The sequence below is a fragment of the Trachurus trachurus genome (assembly GCF_905171665.1).
Source record: "Trachurus trachurus genome assembly, chromosome: 8".
NCBI lineage: Eukaryota > Metazoa > Chordata > Actinopteri > Carangiformes > Carangidae > Trachurus > Trachurus trachurus.
In genome coordinates, this window is record NC_139905.1 from 11412600 (window position 1) to 11437094 (window position 24495).

Sequence of the window (24495 nt, forward strand, 5' to 3'; positions counted from 1 at the left end):
TTACAGCGGGGCTCCATGCAGCACTGCATGTCCATATGACGGTAGCGAATGGAGCTCACTTTTCTTCGTCCAAAAAGACACACCAAAAAACATCCAAATACCTCCATAGTCCTCGTCTGTAATGTAGCTCTTGTATTGAAGCCCCAACATGAGAAATTGTTCAGAAAAAAATTAAATAAGTCTATATTTTAAGAGTGTTTGTAGCGGAAGCTCCCAGTGTTGCTCTGCCGGAATCTTGCACGATTTGCGGAGCCGTGAACTGGGTGTCAATGCAAATCGCGCGAGATTTGACAAGCAGATAAGACAAGCAGTGAACTGAGACACTGGGAGCTTCCGCCATTTTCTTTTCTTTTGTTCTGATCCACCTTGCAGAGCTGCTGTTTCAGAGGGGGCCACATGGATGTATGGGGAGCTGTCCAGCATTTCCTGGTTTCTAGATGATGTCATGGTGACATCATCGGAAGAAACCATGAGGAGGGTTTTTTTTTTTTTTTTTTTTCGATGCAAAAGTATTTTTGTAGGATTTTGTATTCCAGGGGATTTGGGTTTGGGCTATTTACTCTGAGAAAAGCCATTAAATAATGTGAATGTAATCCTGAAGGAGTCTCAGATTGTTGGCCGATTTCCCTCTGTTAATGGTAGGCTACTCTTCAGGACATCTCGCTTTGTTTTGGTACAGCACAGGCTAAAACCCATTAGGTTTTAATTGATCTTTCCAAATAATCAGATGGTGAAGTCATGCTGTTTAATTTATCCTTGGTTTATTTTGTTGTTTGGTTTTGTTGTTGGGTCATTTAGCTTGATTTGCATATGAAATTGAGAGTGCTGTTAACTCACCTAAAATTCACCTCTGAGAAGCCACAAAGTCTACCGAGTCTACCTGCCACCTTCCTTGACCTGAGCCTGTTCAACAGTGAGTGGTATTTCAGTTCTTACCATGGAACATTTGCTTTAATGAGATACTTTCAGTGGCTCAATGCACCGCAACTTAAGAAAACACATGCAAATAAAAACACAAAACAGAGATTCAGAAAGCATCCTTCGCAACTTGATATCTGACAAACAAACACACACATAGCCTATTCTAAAAACATCTTGATGCATTGCACATGTAGAAGAACATATTAACAATTTGGTTTGATCTTGGGGTACCTTTATTACCTCTATTTCTTTTTTTTTTTATTTTACCATACCTTCTCTCTAAGCACAATGTAGAGTTCTTTTATTGCCCATTTGCACAAGAACAATGCGTAATGCAAATCCTTACCTGGCTTGCATGTGAAACAATATGTCTGTTACCCCTGAGGGTGGCTACCGACTGCTGCGGTATCCCAGGAGCTGGTATGCATCTTCCAGCACTACTGCTTAATTAGTTGACTGTGTGCCTGGAGACCTGTTCTGCACTTGACCTTTCTGAAGGAAAGGCAAGCAGCACATGTTCAACAGACCAGAGGAAATGAGGTGAGGGGAAAGGTTTTCACATTGGTTAGTGGTGTGTGTGCACGCACATACAGTACAGTAGCTGCAGGTGTGTGGCTGTGATCTTTTTTTTCTTTTCCAGGAGAATGCATAGTTCCTTTAATGGGAAACTTTTCATTAGTATGGCACAGAAATCATCAGGTATATTACATCAAGCATGAAAGCAGTGCAGCAGAGACATAAGCACGAGAAAATACCAACATGCATCTACAGACGAATAAATCAATTTTCATTTTTGTACATCTTTTAATTTAGAGGAGCAGCTTGGGGTGCGATACCCGGTGATAGAACATGTTCCAGTGATAGAACATGTTCCTGGAAAAACCCGAATGACATATTCAAAAGGTGCATTGATGCAGGTAGAGGTTAGCTCGCATGCCATTTTAGTATTTAATGAGATTTCCTCTGGAGGGGTTTCTGGCTGCCAAGTTTCAAATCATCTAAGGACAAGTCTGCTCCTCTCATTGTCCATTGGAGAAAAGGAACATCCTCATTATCCTACATGGCTTTGGCTCATTAGGGGGGGACAAGGAGATGTCTCGATGTAAATACTTTAACACTGTGGAAATGGGGAAAAAAGTCTCCCTGGTGAAACTGCATATAGAGAGAAGCTTGAGATCTGCCCTCATTACATCTGGAAGTTTCAATTGACATCAGAAAACAAATAGCAACAAACTTGGTACAACACATAAACCAAGCAGATAAATATTAAAAGATTTCTTTTTCCTTTAGAGCTCTTGAGATTTTTTCTTTTGTTTGTTATTGATATATTTGATCGTCTATAGCTACTGTGCTTTCTGGGACACAGCACATTCGCAGCTGTTTTTCTTTCAGATGTCTCACAATACAGAGATTACAGACACGAGCTTGTAAAGTGTGTGAAGCGTCAGGGTTGGCGCCTCCGTAGAATTTCAATAGCTTTTCAAGGCAGGCGTTATGAAAGACCTCTACAGCACTGGAGTCCACTAGAGGTGACTGCAAAATGCAAATTTGAATGCTGCTTTTAATTCAATGAAAATGAAAATAAATGGATTTTTTTTTTGTCAATAGATTTTATTGTTTACTGTCTGACTAATGAGAGGCTGAGGTGTATTTTACCTCAGAGTCTTTGAAAGTTCATGACATTTCCAACCGCTTCTTTGGTATTTACTCTGAAGGTTAGAATGGTCAGTCAGGCAGCTTTTAGTTACCCAACGAATACTTTGTTCCTTCATAATAACGTGTAAATTACATTATATGTATCATTGAACAGTGTGTTTTTCATTCCAACAACTGCATGTGCCACACTGCAGATGTAGGTTACCTTCGATACTGCAAAGCATAAAACATTAATGAGCACGAGCATTCGAGGAAAAAAGATGTGCAGAACTTTGAAAGCTGCCATTTTCTTTTCAACGTGTTCTGTCAGGAGCCTCAAAATAAAACATTTGCCCTAATGTTCTTCAACAGGAGGTACACAGAAGGTCGTCAGATGCAGGACGGATAACACATCAAAGCATTGATTGGATGTTACGGAGTGACAGCGGTGGTGGGAGGCTTCTCTCGGTGCCGTGTCGTCAGGCTCTAAGCATTCTGGGGGAAAAGTTGTAATTAACTGAGCTGAGATAAAGTTGAGCTTATTGCTAAACTGGCATGTCTGCTGACGGCTCTCTAAGTAGCGGGCAGCTGCAGACGGCATTGGCAGGTTAATCAAAAATTAATGCAGACTATCACAAATGACAGTTTAAATACTGCTGTTGGCCATTGGACATGTACTGGAGGAGCACCGGTGGAAAGCAAGTGAATATCTAATTTCCTTAATATGGAAGGTCACATTGTCACATTTGCACATTAGTGGAAGTGTGACCAGACGGGGCTGCACAATTCAAAACCCTGCAGAGGGGGATTACACAATGCAAAAGGAAACGCCTATGGAAGAGGTCACAGAGCTTTTATATTCTGTATACAGTTTCATAATTAGCATATGATCACATATTCTCATCAAATAATCTTTCAGAACAATTAATAACATGAATAAGTTCAGGATTTGTCTCTGCATTCCCTGGATAAAGTGTTCACTTGCACTGCCTCATCACCGTGAAGGATCAAAAACCGATAAGACGTGTTTACTTGGAAAAGATGACAATTATGCACACCACTTCACTGGCAAATTTGTGTTTGCAACACATTTGAACAAGAGCATCATGTGAAGCACAGATTTCAGGGCCCATTAAACCTTCTTTCAGCTTTAATGGACACTCTTCAAATGAAGTTTGTCAGTTCCTTTAAATGTGCCTGGTTGAATTCACGGAGCATGTGTCTAATTATTGTTGGGACATTCACACTGTTCCTCCGCCTCCAGACTAAATCTGTCATTGAATTTTTCATGCTGCAAACAAATGGATTAGCCAATAAATAAATAAATAAATACAAATCACAAAGCAGCGTCTAACAAAAAAAACACATCTAAAACTGCATCAGGACCCAAAAGGTCATCAGTGATCTGTGTTCATATTCCTGTGGCATCATGATTTGTATTCTTTTTAAAAATTTTATTTCAATTCATGCATCTGTTTTTTTTGCAGTTCTCCTCTGTCTGAAGGATTTTGGGGGTTTTCAGAGGAAATTATTAATGACAACTCTGACTGGCTTGAGGGCGCAAATTCAGGAGGTTAATCTTTCTGCTTAGTACTGAGACCCATTCAGAGGAAGAGCATGAAGAAATCCGTTAAAAGAGGAATCTTAAAAGTTAATGAGATCAATGACATGCATGGCAGCATTTGATAACGAACATTTTCACTTTCAAGAGGTTCAATACAAACTTTGTCGTATATTCTGTGAGATTTAGTGAATGTCCGGATTTATATGAATTTCTCTAACACATGAAACCTGTATACCTATGTGTATGTGTACGGCCTTGGATGACACAGAGCATCAGGCATCAGGTTTGATCAGATGCAAGTGTTTGTGATGCAAAACTCATAACAGCAGGGAGCATCTGATTGTATTCTGTTCTCAGACAACATTACTAAATGCTAGACATTTGCAAAAGTAAGAAAAGCAGAAAATATCTCAACTTAATCCTTGAATTTAATACTTTTTCCATTTATTTCGATGATCACAAACAAAAAACACTAACACAGAAAAAGCTGAAGTAGAGTTTAACAAACGGTTAATTTTTTACCATTGTTACAGTGTCTCTCAATAGAGTCGTTATTTTTTTATTTCTTCTTCAGTTACAGTACATTTATTCGATAAATTTCCCACTGTTGCCTGTGAGCTTTGGTCAACAGATATCAGTGCAGAATAACCGACAGGATGATTTTATTTATTCATTTCACATTTTGCTGCAACATCATGTCGGGAGCTCATTGCAACTGTAGACCAGTGGTTTAATTTTGAGCTGAAATGAGGAATAAATAAGCAAGTTGAGTGATGAATATTCAAGCAGTGTCATAAATGTCAGCCTGGAGTTGGTGGTTTGTGGTTAATGGATTAATTCTGGCTGCTTACTGATGAATTAATCTGTCACTTCCTGTATGCAGTAAAGAAAAAGCAGCTTTGTCTATACTTCATCTTTTTTAAGAAATGGCACTTATCAGAACACTGCATCATGTCGTCACACCATTTATGACTATACTTTGATGTCCTAAGTTGTATGTTTCTTTTTTAAATATATTCTTAGTTTATGAATTTATACATACTTCAATAAACTTGTCATTTTGTTGAAGATACCCTCATTAATATTTCAGCATGTCTCTCGAGGTAGCCATTCTTAAAAGCAGCACTGTTTCTGTATGGCACCCTCAATCCCACTTAAAGTCTTGTCCCACAGTTTCATAGAATTTGATATTAAATGGCCTATAAAACTCCCGCAGTTGCTCTATGACCTCCTGGTCGATCTGTACGTGAGTCCTCCCCTTGGATTTGCCAAGGCAGCGTGGCTGGCTGCTGCTCTCCGGCTTCTTCAGACAGGGGAAGCCTTTGGTTCGATTAAAGTAGAAGTGCTTGTCCGTGATTATTCGTTTCAGGCCTAAAAAGTCCTGCACGCGGCCCATCTCGCCCGCCGGGTCAGTGATCAGCCGCTCGCCGCTCACAAAGTGCATCTGTGACAAGCGAAAGTACTGCAGCCAGTTCTCCAGGTGCAGAATGTACATCCCGATCCGAATGGCGTTCCAGGAAGTGTCGACAGCACCAAAACTTCTGTTCTTAAAGGCCAGCTCTTCAAACGTGGGGATGTCGGGTTTCTTGGAAAGAGTCTGTGTGTAGTCAGAGATGGCTCTTGTGACCGGGTTGCGCACCACAACAATCAGCTTGGTCCCGTGAGACATGCTGGAGATGCGTCTCGGTGCCTCTCTGGTGACAAAGTAGCTGGGAGTCTTCTCTAATGTGATCTGGCTGTCTAGTGTTCGTGGCATTAGTCCCCTTGGGAGAGAAACAAAAGAATAAAAGACAGATGGATGAGTCAGCAAGAGCTGTTATTTCCCTGTCCCGTAGCTTTTCCTCATGACTTTAGTGCCTCATGGAGGATAGCAATGTAGAAGTGAGTGGGAACTTTTACTATACAGTAATATTCTACAAAATACTCTGAATTCAATTAAACCTCAGCCTCAACATGCAATCAGATAGCTGCTAATGTAATGTAAATTGGATTGTTGGACTTTATATTACATTTTTTAGGGTCATACCAGCACCACAATAATTAAGAGGGGAGTAAAAAACACAGAAACATGGCTTATATGTGTCATTACTGTAAATTAAATTTACAAACATTAAGGAATTATAGGTCTAGTAAGTTATATTCAGCATGAGAATGAGCTCTCAGATCTGTTACATCAGCAAAAAACAATAATTACCTAAAAAACACAGTTTTATAACATTTCAAAAGCTTAAGAAGGCAAACCATAATGAAATAACTGAAACAATAGTACCAGCTTGGATAAACACAATGTAAATGTATTTGTAAGAGATTCATTGGTGACAGAACAGCTTGTACAACACAAACATGCATCATAATTATCATCATCATGCTGCCAAGACGATGGCTTCACAAACTACAGGCAAATGTTTCCATTTGTCATATTTGTCGTGAGTTTTTTCCCTTCCCGGTGTAATGCGTCATTCCGCTTTGACACTTTGGTTCAATAAAAGTTGATTAAGAGGCATCTGCTGTTGACTGCTGAGACAATGAATTACACAATTCTTAGAACACCCATACTTTGTTTCCTGCTTCCTTTAAATAGAAGAGTGAGGAGTGAAAAGTTCCCTAATAGCAGAGCGTTAGAGCGCTGCTGCTGATGCTACAGCTTTCTGCAGGTTGGAGGGTGAATAATTCCTAAATTGTACAATGAATAGGGAAGATATACAGTAGAGTCTGAGTTTCTCTGTATCGCAGCATATGGCTCAGTTCGTGGACCTCGGCTGTTACCACACAGCTCTGATGATTAAATGCCACACTTTCTTTATTATTATGGTGGGAAGCCTTCGATTAAAACCTAACCTTTCTCCAAGCTTTCTCTCTCAAAGTAGGGGTAACCATAGGTTACCTCTAAAGTCCTGGAAATATTGATCCATTTAGCTTTATTTATGAATCCTGAGTTGTTGGCTTGGGTGCCTCAGGGCCACTAGGCAACTATCAATCTTTTATGAGAACAGCACCTTTTCAAACAGCTTTTGCTACACATTAAAAAAACTTGCAGCCTTTTTCCAGGAGGTGCAGAATCTAAAACAGATCTTCGGGTGTTTGCTGAGGAAACTGTCTTCGTTATCTGCCTTGTCAACTCTGTACATTTTCATCATCCTTGGAGATGACGATTGTGTAGGTGAGGAGAATATCCTGTGTGTTGCTGGTTCAAAACTGCGCAGACAATGTGAACACATACAGTGAAAGGTCAGAGATGTGGCTGCGCTTAAAATATTGAAAAGAAAAAAAAAATACAGCTGTCTGGGGTCGACCATATAAGTATACACAGCTCAGATCTGTCGACAGAATGTTTACACTCACACACCAAAGTATGATGAAAAATAATGATGTTAAATTAAACAGAGATTTCACACCGAGATGTTCCTCCTCACGCAGGTTGTTTTTCGTTGGCTACCAACCACACAACTCCAAGTGAGCCTGTCCATCACAAGAGGTTGCAACATGAGCTAACTTACCTTGAGTTATTGATTTCTACAGCTGTTATGTTTGTTTACTCCCAGGGAGTCTCAGCCCTGGATAAATAACATGACCATTACACTGAAGCTATACAACACTGAAGGGGCTGAGCTAGGCAAGGAGGAAATATAAGCGTAAAAACTCTGATGCATTTGAAGCCGAGAGGCCAGTGGCATCTTTGGGATCAATTATTATCAAAGTGCAAAGAGGGCTTATTAATGTTATAACACAAAGAACAACAATACACGCTCTGCTGCTTTGATTTATTTTCATCCGTTGGTCATCTGTTCTGCTGTTGTCGTTAGAGGCTAAAGTTTGGACGCATCATCACAGTCTGTGCAGAGATTAGACCTTATTTACACTGATTTATTATTGTTGTGATCAGGATCTGAACCTGGGAATGGAAATAACACACTTTCACAAGGTGGTAGCCTACATCTGGATCACACCTGGAGCTGGTCTGACACCCATTAAAGAGCCTTTACCAAGCTGCCCTGAAGTGACTTTATTGCGGAGGCCAGACGGGGTATTGTAACTTAAATGATCCACAGTCCTATAAACTATTTTCCCATATGCAATGACTGGAAAAAAAGAGCAGCTGTCATATAGTAAATAACATTTTCAGTGTCACAAACTCCCTGAACTGACTTTCAGAAGTTAATCTTTTACCGGAAAGATTCAGAAAGTCTAGAGAGCCCAGTGATTGAATTATTTTATCCGATTCCTAACCCTAATACTGACTTTGGGACTCTGGTGAGAATTCCCTTCAGGCCAAAAACCAGTGAAGAGTGTGAAAGCCTGCAGAGGCTTTTATGAAGTATGTGCTTTGTGAGCGACTTTTAGAGGAATAAATGTGGTTCCATCTTTAAATGTTGTATCCAGTTTTCCTAAACACGTCCATAAGGGTTAAAACACAAAGAAGACTTGGTTACTCACATGGTTACCACTTCATACAGTACCACCTTACTACCAATCAGAATGCAGAATCAAAAAGATTTATTAATATTAGCTATAAGTACAAAGACCTGTGTGGGATAATCATTACCTAGAGTGCCAATTAAATCGCAAACAATGAACAAAACCATGTGGAAAACAAGATGAACAATTGTTGCATGTTACTCCTCTGAATAATGAAGAGGCTGAGCCCAACTCCTTTGAACCTCGGTCACGCCCTGAAGGCACTTTAAAATGGAGTTTAAAAAAAATCTGCACTCATTCAAAAATAATTGTCATTGATGGATCAATAAGTCCTGAAAGGCTTTTGAGAACCTGTTGCTATCAATTATGTGATGAATTAATTGCATCTTCATTATCTGTATCACGCAAGGTTATACGAAAACAGAATATTAACAGAAGCGTCTGCTGCACGTCACCTAAACTATGACTCTAATCTTGCTCAGTGACTCATTAAATTGATAGCCAGAGCAGCCATGTGGTCCGAGCGCCGGGTGTGTGATGTTTCACCTGTCGTTGTCAGTTGTCTATTCAAAGGATTGTCTGATGAGCCGTTCCTGTGGCCGAGGAGGACAAGGTGCGATCCAATGATCAAAGCATGCCAGCCTTTATTTTTATTGAAATCAGTGCCATTTATACGGGATGCTTTCATGTCAGTGGGAGCAGCCTGGACCAATATGAGTTCCAAGTTGGCCGTCTTGAAGTGATGTTAATGAGGAACACCGGGAGGGATACAAACAATGCACATTCATATGTCTGGTTATCACAAAATTGATTTTAATGGATACACATTAACTGTTAATGGCCATATGTGCCTTTTTAAAGCGGTATGACAAAAAGACTGCAAGTGATGAGCAGAGATTTCTCATTTTCAACACATATTTTCCTTTTGCTTGCTCAAACAGCTGCAGCCTCATTTATGTATCTGTTCGTTACTGAGATAGCAGGAACCGGGCCAGGAGAGGAGCGTGTGATACCTGAGGCAGGTGTCTGAACCAACCGTCAGAAATGGACTTTTCAGGGAATTTTCTTTTTCTCTCGTGCCCCCAAGAAACTATCAGCACTGTGCACAGCATCTGAAACCAATAGATAAAGTTGTGTGGGTCTTTACCGCAGCAGATTCTGGGGTGCGTTCACTAAAAGCTTGTTCAGTTTTTGCCTTGTAATAATTACTTGCAATTAGAAAATCTACATGATTGTAATTCTAATGGAATCGCTCGGAGGGTACTCACTTGATGTTGCTGGAACATGAGCATCTCTAAGTGTGCAAAAAGTAGAAAAGTAAAAGAGTGCAAAATACACTTTAATGCGAACATCTTGCTCTCCCACACACACACACACACTGATTAACTGACATTTGAGTGACTGTCCTGATTGATTACCGCCTTCTCACTCGCTGTCAACACTAAATTCTTTGGGGTAATTTACAGTCTTTCACGCAATTCTTGCTGAAACATTGAGTCAGGATGCATTACGCACTTGGCTGTGACATTTTAATCACTCTGGGAAAATTAACTCAGGTGTGGACAATCTGCTCAATACTGTAAATGAGACCTGTTCCTGGTTAAATAAGAGAACATGGCTGAAAGCTAATTTGTTCTAGATGCTTCAGCATTGGATTTGATGCTGTAATTGCACAATCCCACTTTGTAATTTATGGGCAACTTATTTTTTTTTTTTAAAGGAAAGTCTGAATTAAACATTGACATCTATCTCTTTAATTTATTATCATCGCTGGTTTGTATGGTATTTTATTCTCCATATTCCAGCAAATTAACGTCTTTAACTAAATAGAAATAGGGGTCTGCATACTTGCTATTAATAGTAGTTGCATTATTAACCCTCATCTATCACTTTCTGTATTTCAGTGCATCTCTTCTCTCAGATAAAGAGCATTTCTTGCACTACAAAAGGCTTAAAAAACAGCACCAGTGAGGACCAGCTCCATCCGAGCGAACATCACAGGAAGTGAAAGAAAATGGGGTGTGTGAGCAGCCACTAATGGGTATGCACATGATGTTCTCTCCTGGCGAAGTCTTTGATTCGGGCTCCTTCACAACGGGGAGAATTTGTGTTATTACTATCTTAACATAATCTACTGAGGATAATGTCCGACATGGAAACAGAGGAAGCAAGTACTGGAACTAAACAGGCTTAGAAATCTCTTCACACAATCTACGCCACACAGCTTCATTATTAAATATGCTGTTTTTTTTGGTGTTGTTTTTTTTTTCAGCCAGTCAGGTGAAAAAACAATTGGAGGATGCTGGATCTGGGTTACTTAACAACACAACACAAAAAAATATCATCAACTAACAGCATTGATTTCAAGCTGCATGCCTGGAGGGAGAATAGAAATAAAATAATCACCTTGTCAATGTTGCATATGCTTTTTACTATTCTAGCAGTTCTCCTCTGTAATAATTTGATTACATGTTTTACATTAGCTCTATCACCCATGCTGTGAGAGAAGAGGAGGGGGAAAAAAACAACTAAATGAGCATCCTTCTGCAACACTTATCTACAGGTAGTCAGGGTCAACAGTGGGAACAGTCATTGCCAGTCATTAATGAGCCACACTGTGCTGAAAGCTGGTCTGCATATTGTAGTGACCCTGAACGAGCCTGCTGGCTATCTTGCAGAACGATTTATCTCTGTTGGTGCGGTGGAAGCAGTAGGTCTAGGGTTCACACTTTAGTTCCCCCCGGATGCTGCTATATCATTATGGGGGAATAAGCCACAAACATGGATGTCTTTATTTGAAAGTGCCAAGGACTCCCCATTAAACCCAGATACACCATTCTCTTCTGCAGTATGCATTTCCACTGGGAGAAGCCCGTGTGCTGCAGTTTCTACATCGGAAGAGTCGGTGCAGGACAACAATTAGACTGTTATACTGTAGTCTGGCCAATCAAGAGCAAGGCCCAACAGGAATATGTGCAGAAAATTAACACTGGTAATTAAAGGGTGCAATATTTTGAAGTGCGTCGACCCCTGGAGCAGATAATTAGCAAAGCATCTAACGCTGAAAACTAATCAATGTAACAATTTCATTGACGTTTGCAGGCAACTTAATAATTGTCAGTGTCTTGGTTGTTCTATTAAACAACCTTTTACTTCTCAAGGGGCACTCTCGTTGCTGTTATAAAAAGATGAATGTTTTCCATATTTTGTGGACTCAGCCAGTCAGATGACCACTTCATACCCTAAAGGGTTCACTGAGCTCACACTCGTCTGGAGGAAATCTAATGAAAACAATACAATACAAAACCTAGTCCATAGCTGCACTGCATATGGAATCGAGGCGGTAGTTCCATAATAATAGTTGGAATCTGTTGAGAAGCCGCTGAGAATAACTGATATCATCTGATCTCATCTCATCGAATTTGAATTCCACCTAGTGTCAGCCAGTTTCAGCCCTTTATCTGACTCTACCTCTCCTCCTACAGTATTTTAAGAGAGCTGAATTCACAGTAAAGCTGAGCTTATTTATTACATGCTTTTCTTTTCTGGTGTCAGACAGGGAGCAAAGTAGAATAGTGACAATTAAGATGAAATGTTAACCAGATCTCATTTTCCAAGCTGCTGCTCTGCACAGCTGTAATAGGGTTAGATTTTACAACCACAGCTTTATCTGAGAAAAACACCAAGCACACCAACGAAATACGACGACTGTATTAACATGCTAAACTATCAATTTGAACAAAAGTTAGAGGCAACAGGATATCTTTGTTACACAGTGCACAGCCTGTCTGGGTGAACAAACTGCTGCTGCTCTCTGAACAGAGTAGACACACAGGGTGAGGTATGCCTCTCTCCACAGGGCACCGACAGTGACTCTCTATAGGAAGTAAAAATAGTTTGTCATCTAAGTTACTTTATTTGTTCTTGGGTACTTTCTTTCTTTTAAAAAGAAAAGTCTCTAAAGCAGTTTGAAAAGTTGCAGCAATTTTGAAAATACATCAGCCACTGGGAAAAACAACTTTTGTCTGGCCAACCAATGGTGTAACTTCATATAGGCAGACCTATGATGTAACTTGATCAGTCAGACAGTCAGGCAGTCAGATGTTTATATGGCTGGCCTTGTGTCTGGGCACTAAAAAACAACAACATATCCAGTTCTTAAGCTGCAGTATGTTTAAAATCACTATGTTAAGCAGATGTTGGTTTAAGGATCTATTTACAAGTCCATTGCTGTCATTGCTACATCCAGCCAACATTAGCCTAAAATGATGTTTACTTGTCAATTGAGTTCTATCTATCTATCTATCTATCTATCTATCTATCTATCTATCTATCTATCTATCTATCTATCTATCTATCTATCTATCTATCTATCTATCTATCTATCTATCTATCTATAGCTGTCTAAAAGTCTGCAAACCCTGTTGACCATCTCAGGCCGGACCATCTCATCACTTTAGGAAGTCTAAGTGGCACGGCTCCAGTTAGATTTTAAGCCCCTACAAGGAACTTTTAACTGGATATGCAAAAGTCTCTAGTTTCTGCTGATGTTTATGTGACCTGCAACAGCAAAAGAGCCCATCGGTGTGAAGATAAGCTATTTCTAAATAGTGAAACCGGGAGGCAGCGGTTGGGTCGGACCACGGACGAAACGATTTTACGGTAGCCTACTCAAATCGGAGACTGCACGCGCTGCATTCCAGCAAAACGCTACTGCTTTTGTCCACTGGGACTGCCAAAATCAACACAAACCGAAAGTTCCTTGTAGGGGCTTTAAGTTAAATTTGACTTTTATTTTGGGTTTACTGTTGGAGAAAACATTAAGAGCTCAACAAACACAATGCAATTTGTTCACGGTGCAATATTAGCTATACAAAGAGTTTAGGCATATGACTAATGGTGATGAAAGTTTGTCAAACAACGGCTGACTTCAGAGAGGAGACTTTAGCTTCTGTACATATCATGGCTGACGGATCAAAAACAAAAAGTAAACTTTTTCCAGAGAGCTCATCCCAAACACAAATTCTATGTATCAACAAAAATCTTAGTGACAAACAATTTAACAAAGATTTGTCTCTGTGAATCTTTTTGGTGCAACGCTTTAAACTGAGATGCATCCTCTGTACAGTATGTGGAAAAAACATACAGCTGCAGATTGCTACATTACTTCCATTATATAATGTGTCTTTGATGGTGTAAGGCTCAGCTGAACAAATGCAGTGAAAGTGCAGACTACTCGGCTCCAGACAGTGTGTCTTATTGAACAACTTAAACTTCTAAAGATCAGCGAGGGTTCATCAGGGATGCAGACCATCAGAACAAGTAAAGGTCAGCTTTGAATCATCTCTTTGTGAACAATCAATGAACTCAGAATTTATTACTGTCATTTCAGTCTGGTTTGAACTTAAAACTGAATGCTGCATATTGCCAGCTCTCTACAAGTTCTCTGTAAATGTTTGCAGAGCAAACACAAAATTGTAATGCAACACAGCAATACATGCAAAATGCAAAATCCCATTCAAAACAATGAACAAACATACGGAGGAAGCAAATCTAATACCTTTATGAAATGTAGACCTACAGTATGTGACATCAAACACCAATTCTTCATGTTATAGCCTTGGACAAAAATTTAATTAAAAAAGTTTATTCTGCACACCAACTATAGGTTATTATCAAACTGTCCAGTAGTTCATTCATGTATCCATAACATTCACACTCACCCAATCATCTGGGAACTAGCCAGTGTTTAATGTCTGTCACTTGTAATTAATCAAGGTATATTGTGCAAACAGAGTATCACTAATAAAGCAGTTTAATGAGTTGGAGGATTTCAGGCAAACCCGATCAAATTGGGAACTTCAAAGCCATTAATCACAATGTGAAGCACTTCTGCAGGGTCAGGGGCTGGTAGATTTAGAGAACGGCCTTTACCTCCCACTGGACAACAAATGTTTGTCATTACAACCACTAATAAGGGGCCCAGCCTATTAAACAATATGCAGCCTCATAGGCAGGCCCAGGGAGAGACCTGAATCAAAGTATCCATTCCATGCTGTGTTTGTCCAGTCTCTGGAGTAATTTAACAACAAAACAGTTACACAGTGGATTATGAGGAAAAAAAGGGGCTCCTCTCATTGCCTGTGTGTTATCACAGTAAGCAGCAAGCAGAGCCATGATGGTCACAAGTCCTTGGTAACACTACACACAAAAAGCTCTGCTGTAGAAACAAAAATGTCACCATGCTTCATGGTGACATTTCTCAAAGGAGTTGCTCAAAAACTGTTATCAGAGCTCCTGCAAAGCTGAACACACACACACACACACTATCGCAAAAATAATTAAAACAGCAGCTAACTTCTGATTTAATTATAATGACACAAAAGTGAACAATACATTAAGGCTGAACACACATGGAAAAAAAAATACTACAGTATGCAAATGCCATGCAAAGTTGGGCTAACTGACTAAAGAACTGTGGTCTGGTTATAAGGCTCAGGCTTATTAAATGAGCGTCTGAGTTGTGCACTGTCCTGAGAGCCTGTCACAGTAACTTCAGGATAATTGCTTTTCTGGACATGGCTGTGTTTTCAATTGGGAGCTTCCAAGTATTGCATTTTTGTCTGATTTGAACAGTAGCAAATTCTCCTTTTGTTCATTTTCGGTCCACGATTAAAAGGAATAGTTCACCAAAAAATGAAATTCAGTCATTACTGACAAATAGTTTTTTATTCCTCAAAGTGCATCTGGAGACCCGGGAGGGGGGTTCGTAGTTAAAGGAATAGTTCACCAAAGACTGAAATTTCCAACGAAATCCTTACTGTATATGAGAGTGAAATATTCCTCCATACTGCTCGATGTTTACTCAAAATGACATCATTTAGGACATTTTTACAGCCTAAACAGTCCTGTATGCCGCTCTGACGTTCACATGCCCCATGCAGGCAAATTCAATACAGGACTGTTTAGTGTGTAAAAATATCCTAAATGGCATAGTTTCGAGTAAACTCTGGACTATATCCCTTCAGTACACTTGGATTGCAGTGGACAAGCAGTATGGAGGAATATTTCAAGGTTTTTGTGTAGTTCTATGGACGTTTTTGTGTTGGGCGCTATTGACTCTAATATAAGGATTTTGTTGGAAATTTCATTCTTTGGTGAACTATTCCTTTAATATCATTTAAATATGTTTTGTTTTATAATCACGAGTCAAGCAATGATTTGAGGGTTTTCGAATCTCTTTGTTTGCAAACTTTCTTCCCACACTTCTGGGGAATTGACTCTGGGAAATTGCGTTTCACACAAACCATTTGTCCTTCAATGTCCTGAAAAGCCAATATAGCACACAGACCTGCTCCCTGCCACCCAAACCCATTAACAGTTTATTTTACGCAGGTAGACTGTGCAGGGAAAATGTTCTTATGCTGCGTGGGTTCTCATAATGTCTGTGCCACAGCGCTTCCTAAAAGTGTCATCCTCCTCCTCCTCCCTGATCTGACAGAGCAGATCCAGTCGCCACTGGAGAGGCCGCTCCATTATTAAAGTATCACTCACTTAGATTACAGCTGTGATGACATCTGATCATTAATCACCGGCAACAGAGGCCTGCCACCTTGAAAGTCTATTAAGAGTTAACAAAGAGCAGTCCAGATGATTGGCCGCCATCCTGCGGCCAATCCAGCAAGGTGAGGAACAGAGGTGAATCACAATCTAGCGTCCTGAGAATCAAGCATCTATTTCTCCAATCTAATTGATGACAAATCGGTCGCAAATAGCAGACTGAGGATCTTTTCAACACCAGGCCTGTCTTCAGTTACAATAATGGCATCAAAACATATTTATAGCAGGACAATACAGCTCTGCAATACTGTAAAAAAAACTGCATAATATATTTCACCTTGGACCAAATCCTATTTAATCGCTGCCATTTCAATTCTTGTCTCTTGTTTTCTTTGAAATAACAATTATTCATGGGTTGGTCTGCAGAGGGGAATGACTGACACTTGCTCTCCTTGAGCAATAACAAGTTGAATTGATCTGAGCTACGAGCTGTCACATTAACATATGGCATGGGAAAGCATCCACGGACACAGAAATAAAGACGCTCAGACAAACAGGAAAGGCTCTGAATTCCTAAACGGTTTCAAAACTTAAAGTTTAATTTGGCGTTTTTGTTTTTTTCTGTACAAATTTGCATTAAAATTGATGAATTGCTCTAATTTCAACTGGTGAGGACACAAAATCTAATCTTCCAAGGCTTTTTTTTGCAATGCTGTTTTAAAAGTGTTTTATAATATTATAATTCACTTCACTAACCTTCATTATAATAACACTGGGGCATTATGAATGACCAGTGATGGGCAAATTATGTCCTGCACACAGTAAGTAACAAATAATACCCTGTTGTCGCCTCTTTAGAGTTTATCTTTATGGACACAAATTGTGATTCTGAGCTCTTAGAGGTTATTTGGGAGGTTTACAGTGTAGCCTGTAGCAATGTGATCGTCAAGGATATTTATAAACGAAGAGTGGACCGTCCACACACCTTTAGTACTTTCACACTTTACTCAGATGTTGAGAAAGTACAAAAGGAAAGAGAGGAGTCAGACGAAGAAAAGCACAGGCAGGATTTGATCTGCGGTCAGGGACACACCGGCTTCGCCAAGAGGGGAAAGTTAACAAGCTGACAATCTCTCAATGTGAGCTAAGGATCACTGACTTTTGAAGACACATCAAGTGGCAAAGCAGACATTCATCACTCAGGTATCCCTGGGACCCACAGAGAATTGTGTGACAATGCAAAAATACAGTGTAGCCTAACACTAATGACTTTAAGAACGACCTGTGTCCAAAAACCTGCATCGTTACGCTGATCAATGGCTTTGTCGTTTGAGGAAACGCACAATTAGCCTACAACAAAGTATGATTAGGTTCACCGGTGAATTTCACTCCAGTCCAGTAAGTGTTTGGTTTTTCTGCTGCAGAGTGGGCACATGTTTTCGGGTTTTTAACCTTGGTTCAGATCTTTTATACTTGGGTCTCTAAATGATGGCGATGGTGGCCTTGAGAGCTCAATGTACTACAACTTAATACAAACAAACAAATGACTTGCAAACTCAGAAAACAATTTGGCAGTACACATGCTACAAAATCACACAATACAATGGAAATGTTTCCAGGGGATGCTACTGTACATGTAGTGCTGACCCTGCTTGTGACTAGTGGCCTAGTTGTGATTTTAAAGTTAACAGTATTGAAACTTTTATCAATGTTGTGTCTGAAGTCACAGTGGACTCTCAGCCTTACTCAGACAAAAATCTTTCCTGCACTAATTAAGTGCTGTGGGTGCCTCAACATTAAGCCTATTGGCACTTCGATCTCAAGCTCAATGCTAACACCAAAACCCTAACATGCATGACAGTGGCAATGCCTGTTTACCATGTTCACCTTTGTTTAACATGTTAGCATGCTAACGTTTAGGAGGTTACTTAGCATTTAGCACAAAATACAGTTGAGACTAAAATCTCTTTAGTTTCTAGTGTATTTTCAATATTTAGTCATAAATCGATTGGACAGTTTGGCATTAACATTTTGCAGGAAAAAATATAAAACATTTTTCATTATATATTCTAGTTTGGACTGAAGTGGCTAACTGACTGACAGAATGGTCAATTAATGGTGAATAAGGAATATAAAATAGTCAGACCATCCATAACATCCATATTATTGGATTTAACTGTTATTGGTTGTTGTATGACACTAATGCTTTAGCATGCGACTGATCCATAATCAATGCATCATCACATTATTTGCCGAATTATTCTATTAAAGGAATTAGAGCACCATCTATCTCACATTTCAGATTGGTCTCATTGGGGAAATGTCTGCAAAAGACTTGTTTGGTAATTAATGTTAACCACTACATGTCTCTGAGCTGCACTGGAATGAAGACAGCTCATTAATAATGCAGAGTTACGCCTGACCATCCCTCGCTGTATAATGTGCAGTTTTCTGTGTTAAATGAGAACCATCTAACTTTCTGTCCTCATCAACCTTTCTGATGATACTGTTCCAGAGCTCCCTGCCTCCCCGAGCCAATTAATGTGGACCTGGAGAATATTCGTGGCTGTAGCCTCTCATACAATTTCAACACTTCTCAGGGAATCTACTGGAAGTGCCTCTGACTCATGTGAAATCAATAGAGCTGAGATGCCCTTTTAAGTCTTGATGGTGTATGGCGACGTGTTTTTGTTTGATCTTTATGATTCTGCGGAGAATCGAAAAAGTGGCCAGACAAGTTCAAGGAAATTGGTAGCAGTGAATTGTCTGTTTTATCAGGTCCTGTACGGTTATGCGAATACCCTTGCACAAAATAAATGAGGCCACGTGTGTGTTCTGTTCAGGAGGCACAGTAATGAACACTGCACCATTTTTCTTCTGAGCCTAAATGATCTGTCACATGCTTAATGTAACAGGACAGATTGTGCAACAGAACTGAACAACTGGCCAACTGAACAACTGGCCACTTCACTGAAACTGACAAGAGTTAATTTGGTGTCATGTACGTTTCTGTCTGGTCAACGTTCATTAGCCGTAAACAAGGTGTTTTGAAACATGTCACCGCGGAAGCTTTTCATCCTCCACAGAAAAACGCTGGCTTGAGACGTTGTTGTCAGTTTAGAAAAAGTCGGTGACTGGAACTTTTGTTTAAAGTACCTAATCAAAAAAACGTACAAAGTCAATAATTAAAGGGACAACGAGGAGTTTTGGAAAGCTAAGCGTTTTCACACTACATTTACCATGAGCCTCCACGCGCACGGTGAAATTCTTGGGCCGGCGCAAGACGGACGTCCTGCCAAGGATGTTTTCATTCATCAACAATTTAAGTCGGAGGTTCGAAGACCATAAACGGCGATTCGGCGGCGTTATTCCCATGACCCGCCGGGCTGCGTCCGCGAAACCGAAAGTAAGGAAATGCTGGTCGGCTTGCCCAGCATTTCCACCATTAATTAAAATAACAAAATAACGATAGAGACAAAACGATATATTGATTGAAAATGGAGCCATTAACAAGTGTGGGTAGCGTAGATTCATCCACATTAACGTGAGACTTTATAACCAAATAGAAACTCCTCCTTTAACTTTTTTAAATGACTTACTCAATCAGAAGAAAATGAATGGATGACATCTTTAGCCCCACAAAGCTGTAACACGGATTATATTAATTTTGTCAAGCCACTGTTCTCAAGTTGAAATTAGCATGCAAAGTTTAAGGCAGTTAAAAGCATGCTAGTTAGCATGTAAGGTCCTAATGTGTAATACACTAGAGTGCTATGAGGAAAACTGATTTCAATTAGTCAAAATCTAATGAAATTCACATAGACAGTTGTTGACTTGTTGGCGGCACTAGATGATAGAAAATCATTGGGGTTAGGGTTATTCATCCTCATGGGTTCCTGAACTTCAATGGCACCTCAAGCTATAGTTGTCACCTAAGATAATAATGAGAGACACATCTAGCGTGACCAACAATAAAAACATTTATAATTGAATTTTAAAAATTGCTTGATGCTTCATTTTTAACCAGGTTTCTACTATATTCTAAAGAACAGAGCAGCTGCTGTTTGGATTGGTTGCTGTAGCTTATTGACTGAACACAAAGATGTTATGTGCTGTGTGTTTATTGCTTGATGAGGGTCATTAATAATTGGCCACTAAAATGCTTAATGAGAGGGATAACTGATTGATTATGATAATAAAATAACTAATTTGAAACCCATTGATGGACAGTCATACAAAGCTTTTCATAACCTGGGCTGTTGACGAAAGCTCACAGCAGCCACTGCAAACAAAGCACAGGATCACATGTAGAACGTACAAACACATTATATTACTTGCTATAAAGACAAATGTGACAGCTAATCAAAATTGAAAGATATTTTGTGACGTGCTGCCAACAACCCAAACACTGTGACAGATAATCACAGAGGGCCAGTCTGATATAATGAACATCACGCGGTCACTCGTCAAGTTGAGTAACGGCTGCTACAGCCTGAATTAATCCCATCTTTGTGTCCAAGGTGCTGTTTAAGTGTTTATCTTGAATATATGAACTGTCAGCTTGTGACAAGTGTGCAATATCCCAGTGTTGTAATTTTCCTTTCGTGGCATCACATCAGTGAGGGAGCTCCATTCATCTCCACTTAAATCTAGAGTGACATAGAGAAAACAAAAATCGAAACATGTGCAAAAAGTCCAAACCTCTGCTCTAATAGTTTGCTTACTGATGAAGTAAATGGTTGCTACTGCATCATTAAGCTGCATTAGGATGGTTGATTTATATGATGGCAGGTTGCTGGTGGGGCAGGATGATATCTGATGTGCTGAAGATTGATTCAGCAGTTAAAACATTCCTCTGCATCATGTTCTTTCTGCTGCGTTTAGATGTTTAACTGGTTTATTTGGTTCACTCTTGTCAGTGTGATGTCTTAATGCTTGAACACCTACTATATCAATATGTACAACTGACTCTGACTTTACTCTGTGTCTACATTTAGCCTTGTGTGTGCATGTATTTCCATAATTGAATCAGCCCTTTCACCGCTGAAAAGGAACATCCTTTTGAGCCCATATTAAATATCTCTATGCGCCAAGGTATCTGCTGAGGTATTTAACAGGCTTTGCGACTCCCTCTGCTAATTGTTACAAAGAACGGCGCCTTTGTTTGTCGATGTGTTGTTCCTAAATCAATGTAATTTGTGAAATACACACAACAATAAAGACTAACTGTCTGTAAAGTAGCCCCTCAGGAAGTTTTATGTCTATTGTTTGAAGCAAAAAGCTCCTTCCTATGCATGCAAACAGTGTAAGCTTAATAACCAAGTATAATACGTGGGAAATTAAGATTAATATCAGGGATTGCAATTAAAAAAGAGACCTTAATAAACATGCAAATTATTAAACATAGTGTTTGCTTTTTAACTTACAGTACAACCAGGGGGATCTGGAGTGTTTTGTGTCTTACATTAATGCAGTTTTGGGATATTACAGCCTCTGGTTCATTAGTTTGAAGATGAAAAGGTCTGATTCTCTTTCACGAGTATGAGGCTTCTTTTGAGATAACTCCGTCACACAGCCACTCGCTGTATCTGCCGGTGTGTGTGGTAAATTGTCTTGTATCTGCACGGGTACCCTTTGACTCACACTGACATTATCTACAATACATTTTTAACTTTGAAATTAACAGGATGAGGCAGTCTTTTTAATTAATGTTAAGGCATTTTTTCTCCCAAATGTTTAAAATCCAAAATGTAAAGTGTTTACTAGTTATTATACATCTTCTATACAGTAAAAGGCTTCTTTTCTGGAGCTCTAGTAACAACAGGTTGATGTTAGCCAATCCGCACAGAGAAGCCTCTCTTTTGATTGGCTGACTGTTTTCTTAATAATTGAATAAAAAATAAATCGCTTAGAGAAACCAAATCCTAAACAGTTGGATGCTGCGTCCAGGTGGCCAAGGCCAAGGGAGAAGTGACTGCTCTGTTGTGACATCAGAAAGTCACAGAGGTCCTGATGGCTAATTTTAAGACTCAGTTTGCGAACACAGGTTGTTTGTATTTCTCTGTGGACTGAGGCTTTGATACGTTTCCCATGTTAATATCAACCTTCTATCTGTTTATCTGCTTTATAATCAAAACTTACATGGACATCTCACTGTCATCAATATGAGACCTTTAAATGAACAACCTTTTTTTCAATTTCAAGGACTGATTGTGCCATTTCTACACCACTTTCCTTTCAGAAAGTTTAAATTTCAAACCAGCAGAATCAAAATGTCACAGTGACAATAGTTTAAGTACATACAATAATATAGTTTTGCTTTCTTCACAAGGATGTGGTGCATCACTGCCTCTAGTCAAGTATAGAAAATCTAGCTGGAATTATTATCCCACTATAGACAAAGGCAGAGTTTCACTTGCTCATCCTATAATTAAATATACCTGTATGTGCAGACTCAGGATGCTTACACCTCATAAGCGTGCATGTCTAATGAGAACAAACTCTAAGTTGAGACATGATGGGCAGCTGCTCATATACATGATAATTTGCTGCAGCCTCTGCTGTTTCCTTCCTGCAGTGCAGCCTCAGCATAGACCTCATCACTTGTTCCATGCTCTTGGAGGCATGTCTCTGATCTGCTCCTATATACCCCACTGGTGGCATTGTGGGTACGTGAGCGGAAAGCTGTCTGCAGCATGGTCAGATGCAATAAGACAATATCATCATGGCTTTTTTTTTTTGTTGTTGAAAAATCTACAGAGTTGGGAGCGTTGCTTTTTGAAGGTCCGTGACAAGCAGGTTGTCTGTGATCTTTTCTATTTGTTGAGAACATTGACCTTTGAGCCTTGTGATTAATTTTAGTTATCTGAATTAGAGCTTCTCAGATACTCAATATTTGAGAAAATAGAAATGGAATATTAATTTCAAGAAGGTATCTAGATTCAACAGGGGACCACCAAGACGGAAAGATAGAAAGAGAGCGACACAGAGGTGGTGGGTGGGTGTGTTGCACCTTCTGAGCTCCTTTACCTCCACCGTGAAAACGCAAGAACATTTTGTGCTGGGGGTGTAGGCTGTTTGAAGGCAGCTGGTAACCTGGGGGCTCGCCTTGTGACATCTGTGCTGTTTGCTGTGACTGTGTGAACTGATCCTACATCAGCCTGGTGGAGCTGTCTGTTTAAGACTGCTGACAGCTAACATCTGCAGCAGCACGGAGAAAAACAACAGCATCACACAGACTCAAAAGTGGAATCAAACTTGTGATCCTGATGGTGACATTAAGCCTCAGTGTATGTGTGTAAATTAGTTATAGTCTATGGCAACAAATGGCATCTGACACTTAAGATTTAACATGCATTGTTGAGTAAAAATAAGAAGTGTCTCAGCCTCTGACTTCACTTGTGTTCATGCTGGTCAGGAAACAAGGTTAATGAGCGTTTGGGCATCAAAGTGTCTCATCAGGACGGGAGGGAGGGCGCTGCGCTGGGTGACAGAAGTGAAATCAGTGCAGGATGTGCAGAAATACACAAAGAAACACAAATAACTACTACACTGTTAAGTTCTTTCACGTTTTCCTCACCTGTACCAGTCCAACCCTCTGTCGTAGTTTCTGTCGAAAAAGTGCGGCTCTGTTCCGAGTGCGCGCACATCTGGATGTATCCGGATGAACTCCAGCACCGCCCTGGTGCCTCCTTTCTTTACCCCGACTATTAACGCATTAGGCAGCTTCTTATTCCCATATTTCTGCGCGACACTCATGTTTCTCAACTTCAAGTCAGTCCAGTGACTTCCAGACGAGGCAGGTGCTTTAGTTTGGTCGCGGGCATCACCTGCTCCTCGCCGGGCAGCCGCCTCATCCAGGGCGGACCTGACTTCCAGCGAAGCGCAATTGTCTGAATTTCCAAGAAGTTTCTTCCCTCCTGCGTTCTTGCTCGGCGGGCATCTCTTCCCCTCGTAACCCCGGTTTGTCATGATAGTGCTGCGACAGAAAATGATACTATAGCATAAATAGGTGCAAGACAGTGACACGGTGAATATGAAGGCGAATCTGGCGCTGAATCTGTTGGTAGATGAGAGGAACCTATGTGCCATGTCTCCATGGGTTCAAAGTGCTGCATGATTTTCCATCGGAGTCTTCCTCCTCTCTTGGTCTGCGGTCGGTCGGTCGGAGTCTGGCAATAACACAGGTTTCCAAAGTCAGACTGGCATATTATGAGAATAGGGGTGGCTTCTTGGAGGCATCAACCGCGCGTAACTCGCATTATTTCTTTTCATAGGCTGCTGAAGTGCGCGAGGAAACTTGGGAGCAGAATATGAATCCGCGCAGAAAAAGCGAAGCAGTCAGTTTTGCTTTTAACAAGTTGTTCTTAAGAAGTTTGAAGAGACTCATTTAGACCAAA

General features: G+C 40.1%; 1 protein-coding gene across 1 annotated transcript; it reads right to left on the bottom strand.

The window, feature by feature from the left end:
* Positions 1 to 5264: 5264 nt before the first annotated feature.
* Positions 5265 to 24187, bottom strand: hs3st2 (heparan sulfate (glucosamine) 3-O-sulfotransferase 2; the record flags this gene model as incomplete). The annotated part of the gene is made up of 2 exons (XM_083976633.1): positions 5265 to 5883; positions 23676 to 24187. The coding sequence occupies 2 exons, from the start codon at positions 24185 to 24187 to the stop codon at positions 5265 to 5267; spliced, it is 1131 nt and encodes a 376-aa protein (XP_083832759.1).
* Between the last annotated feature and the right edge of the window lie 308 nt (positions 24188 to 24495).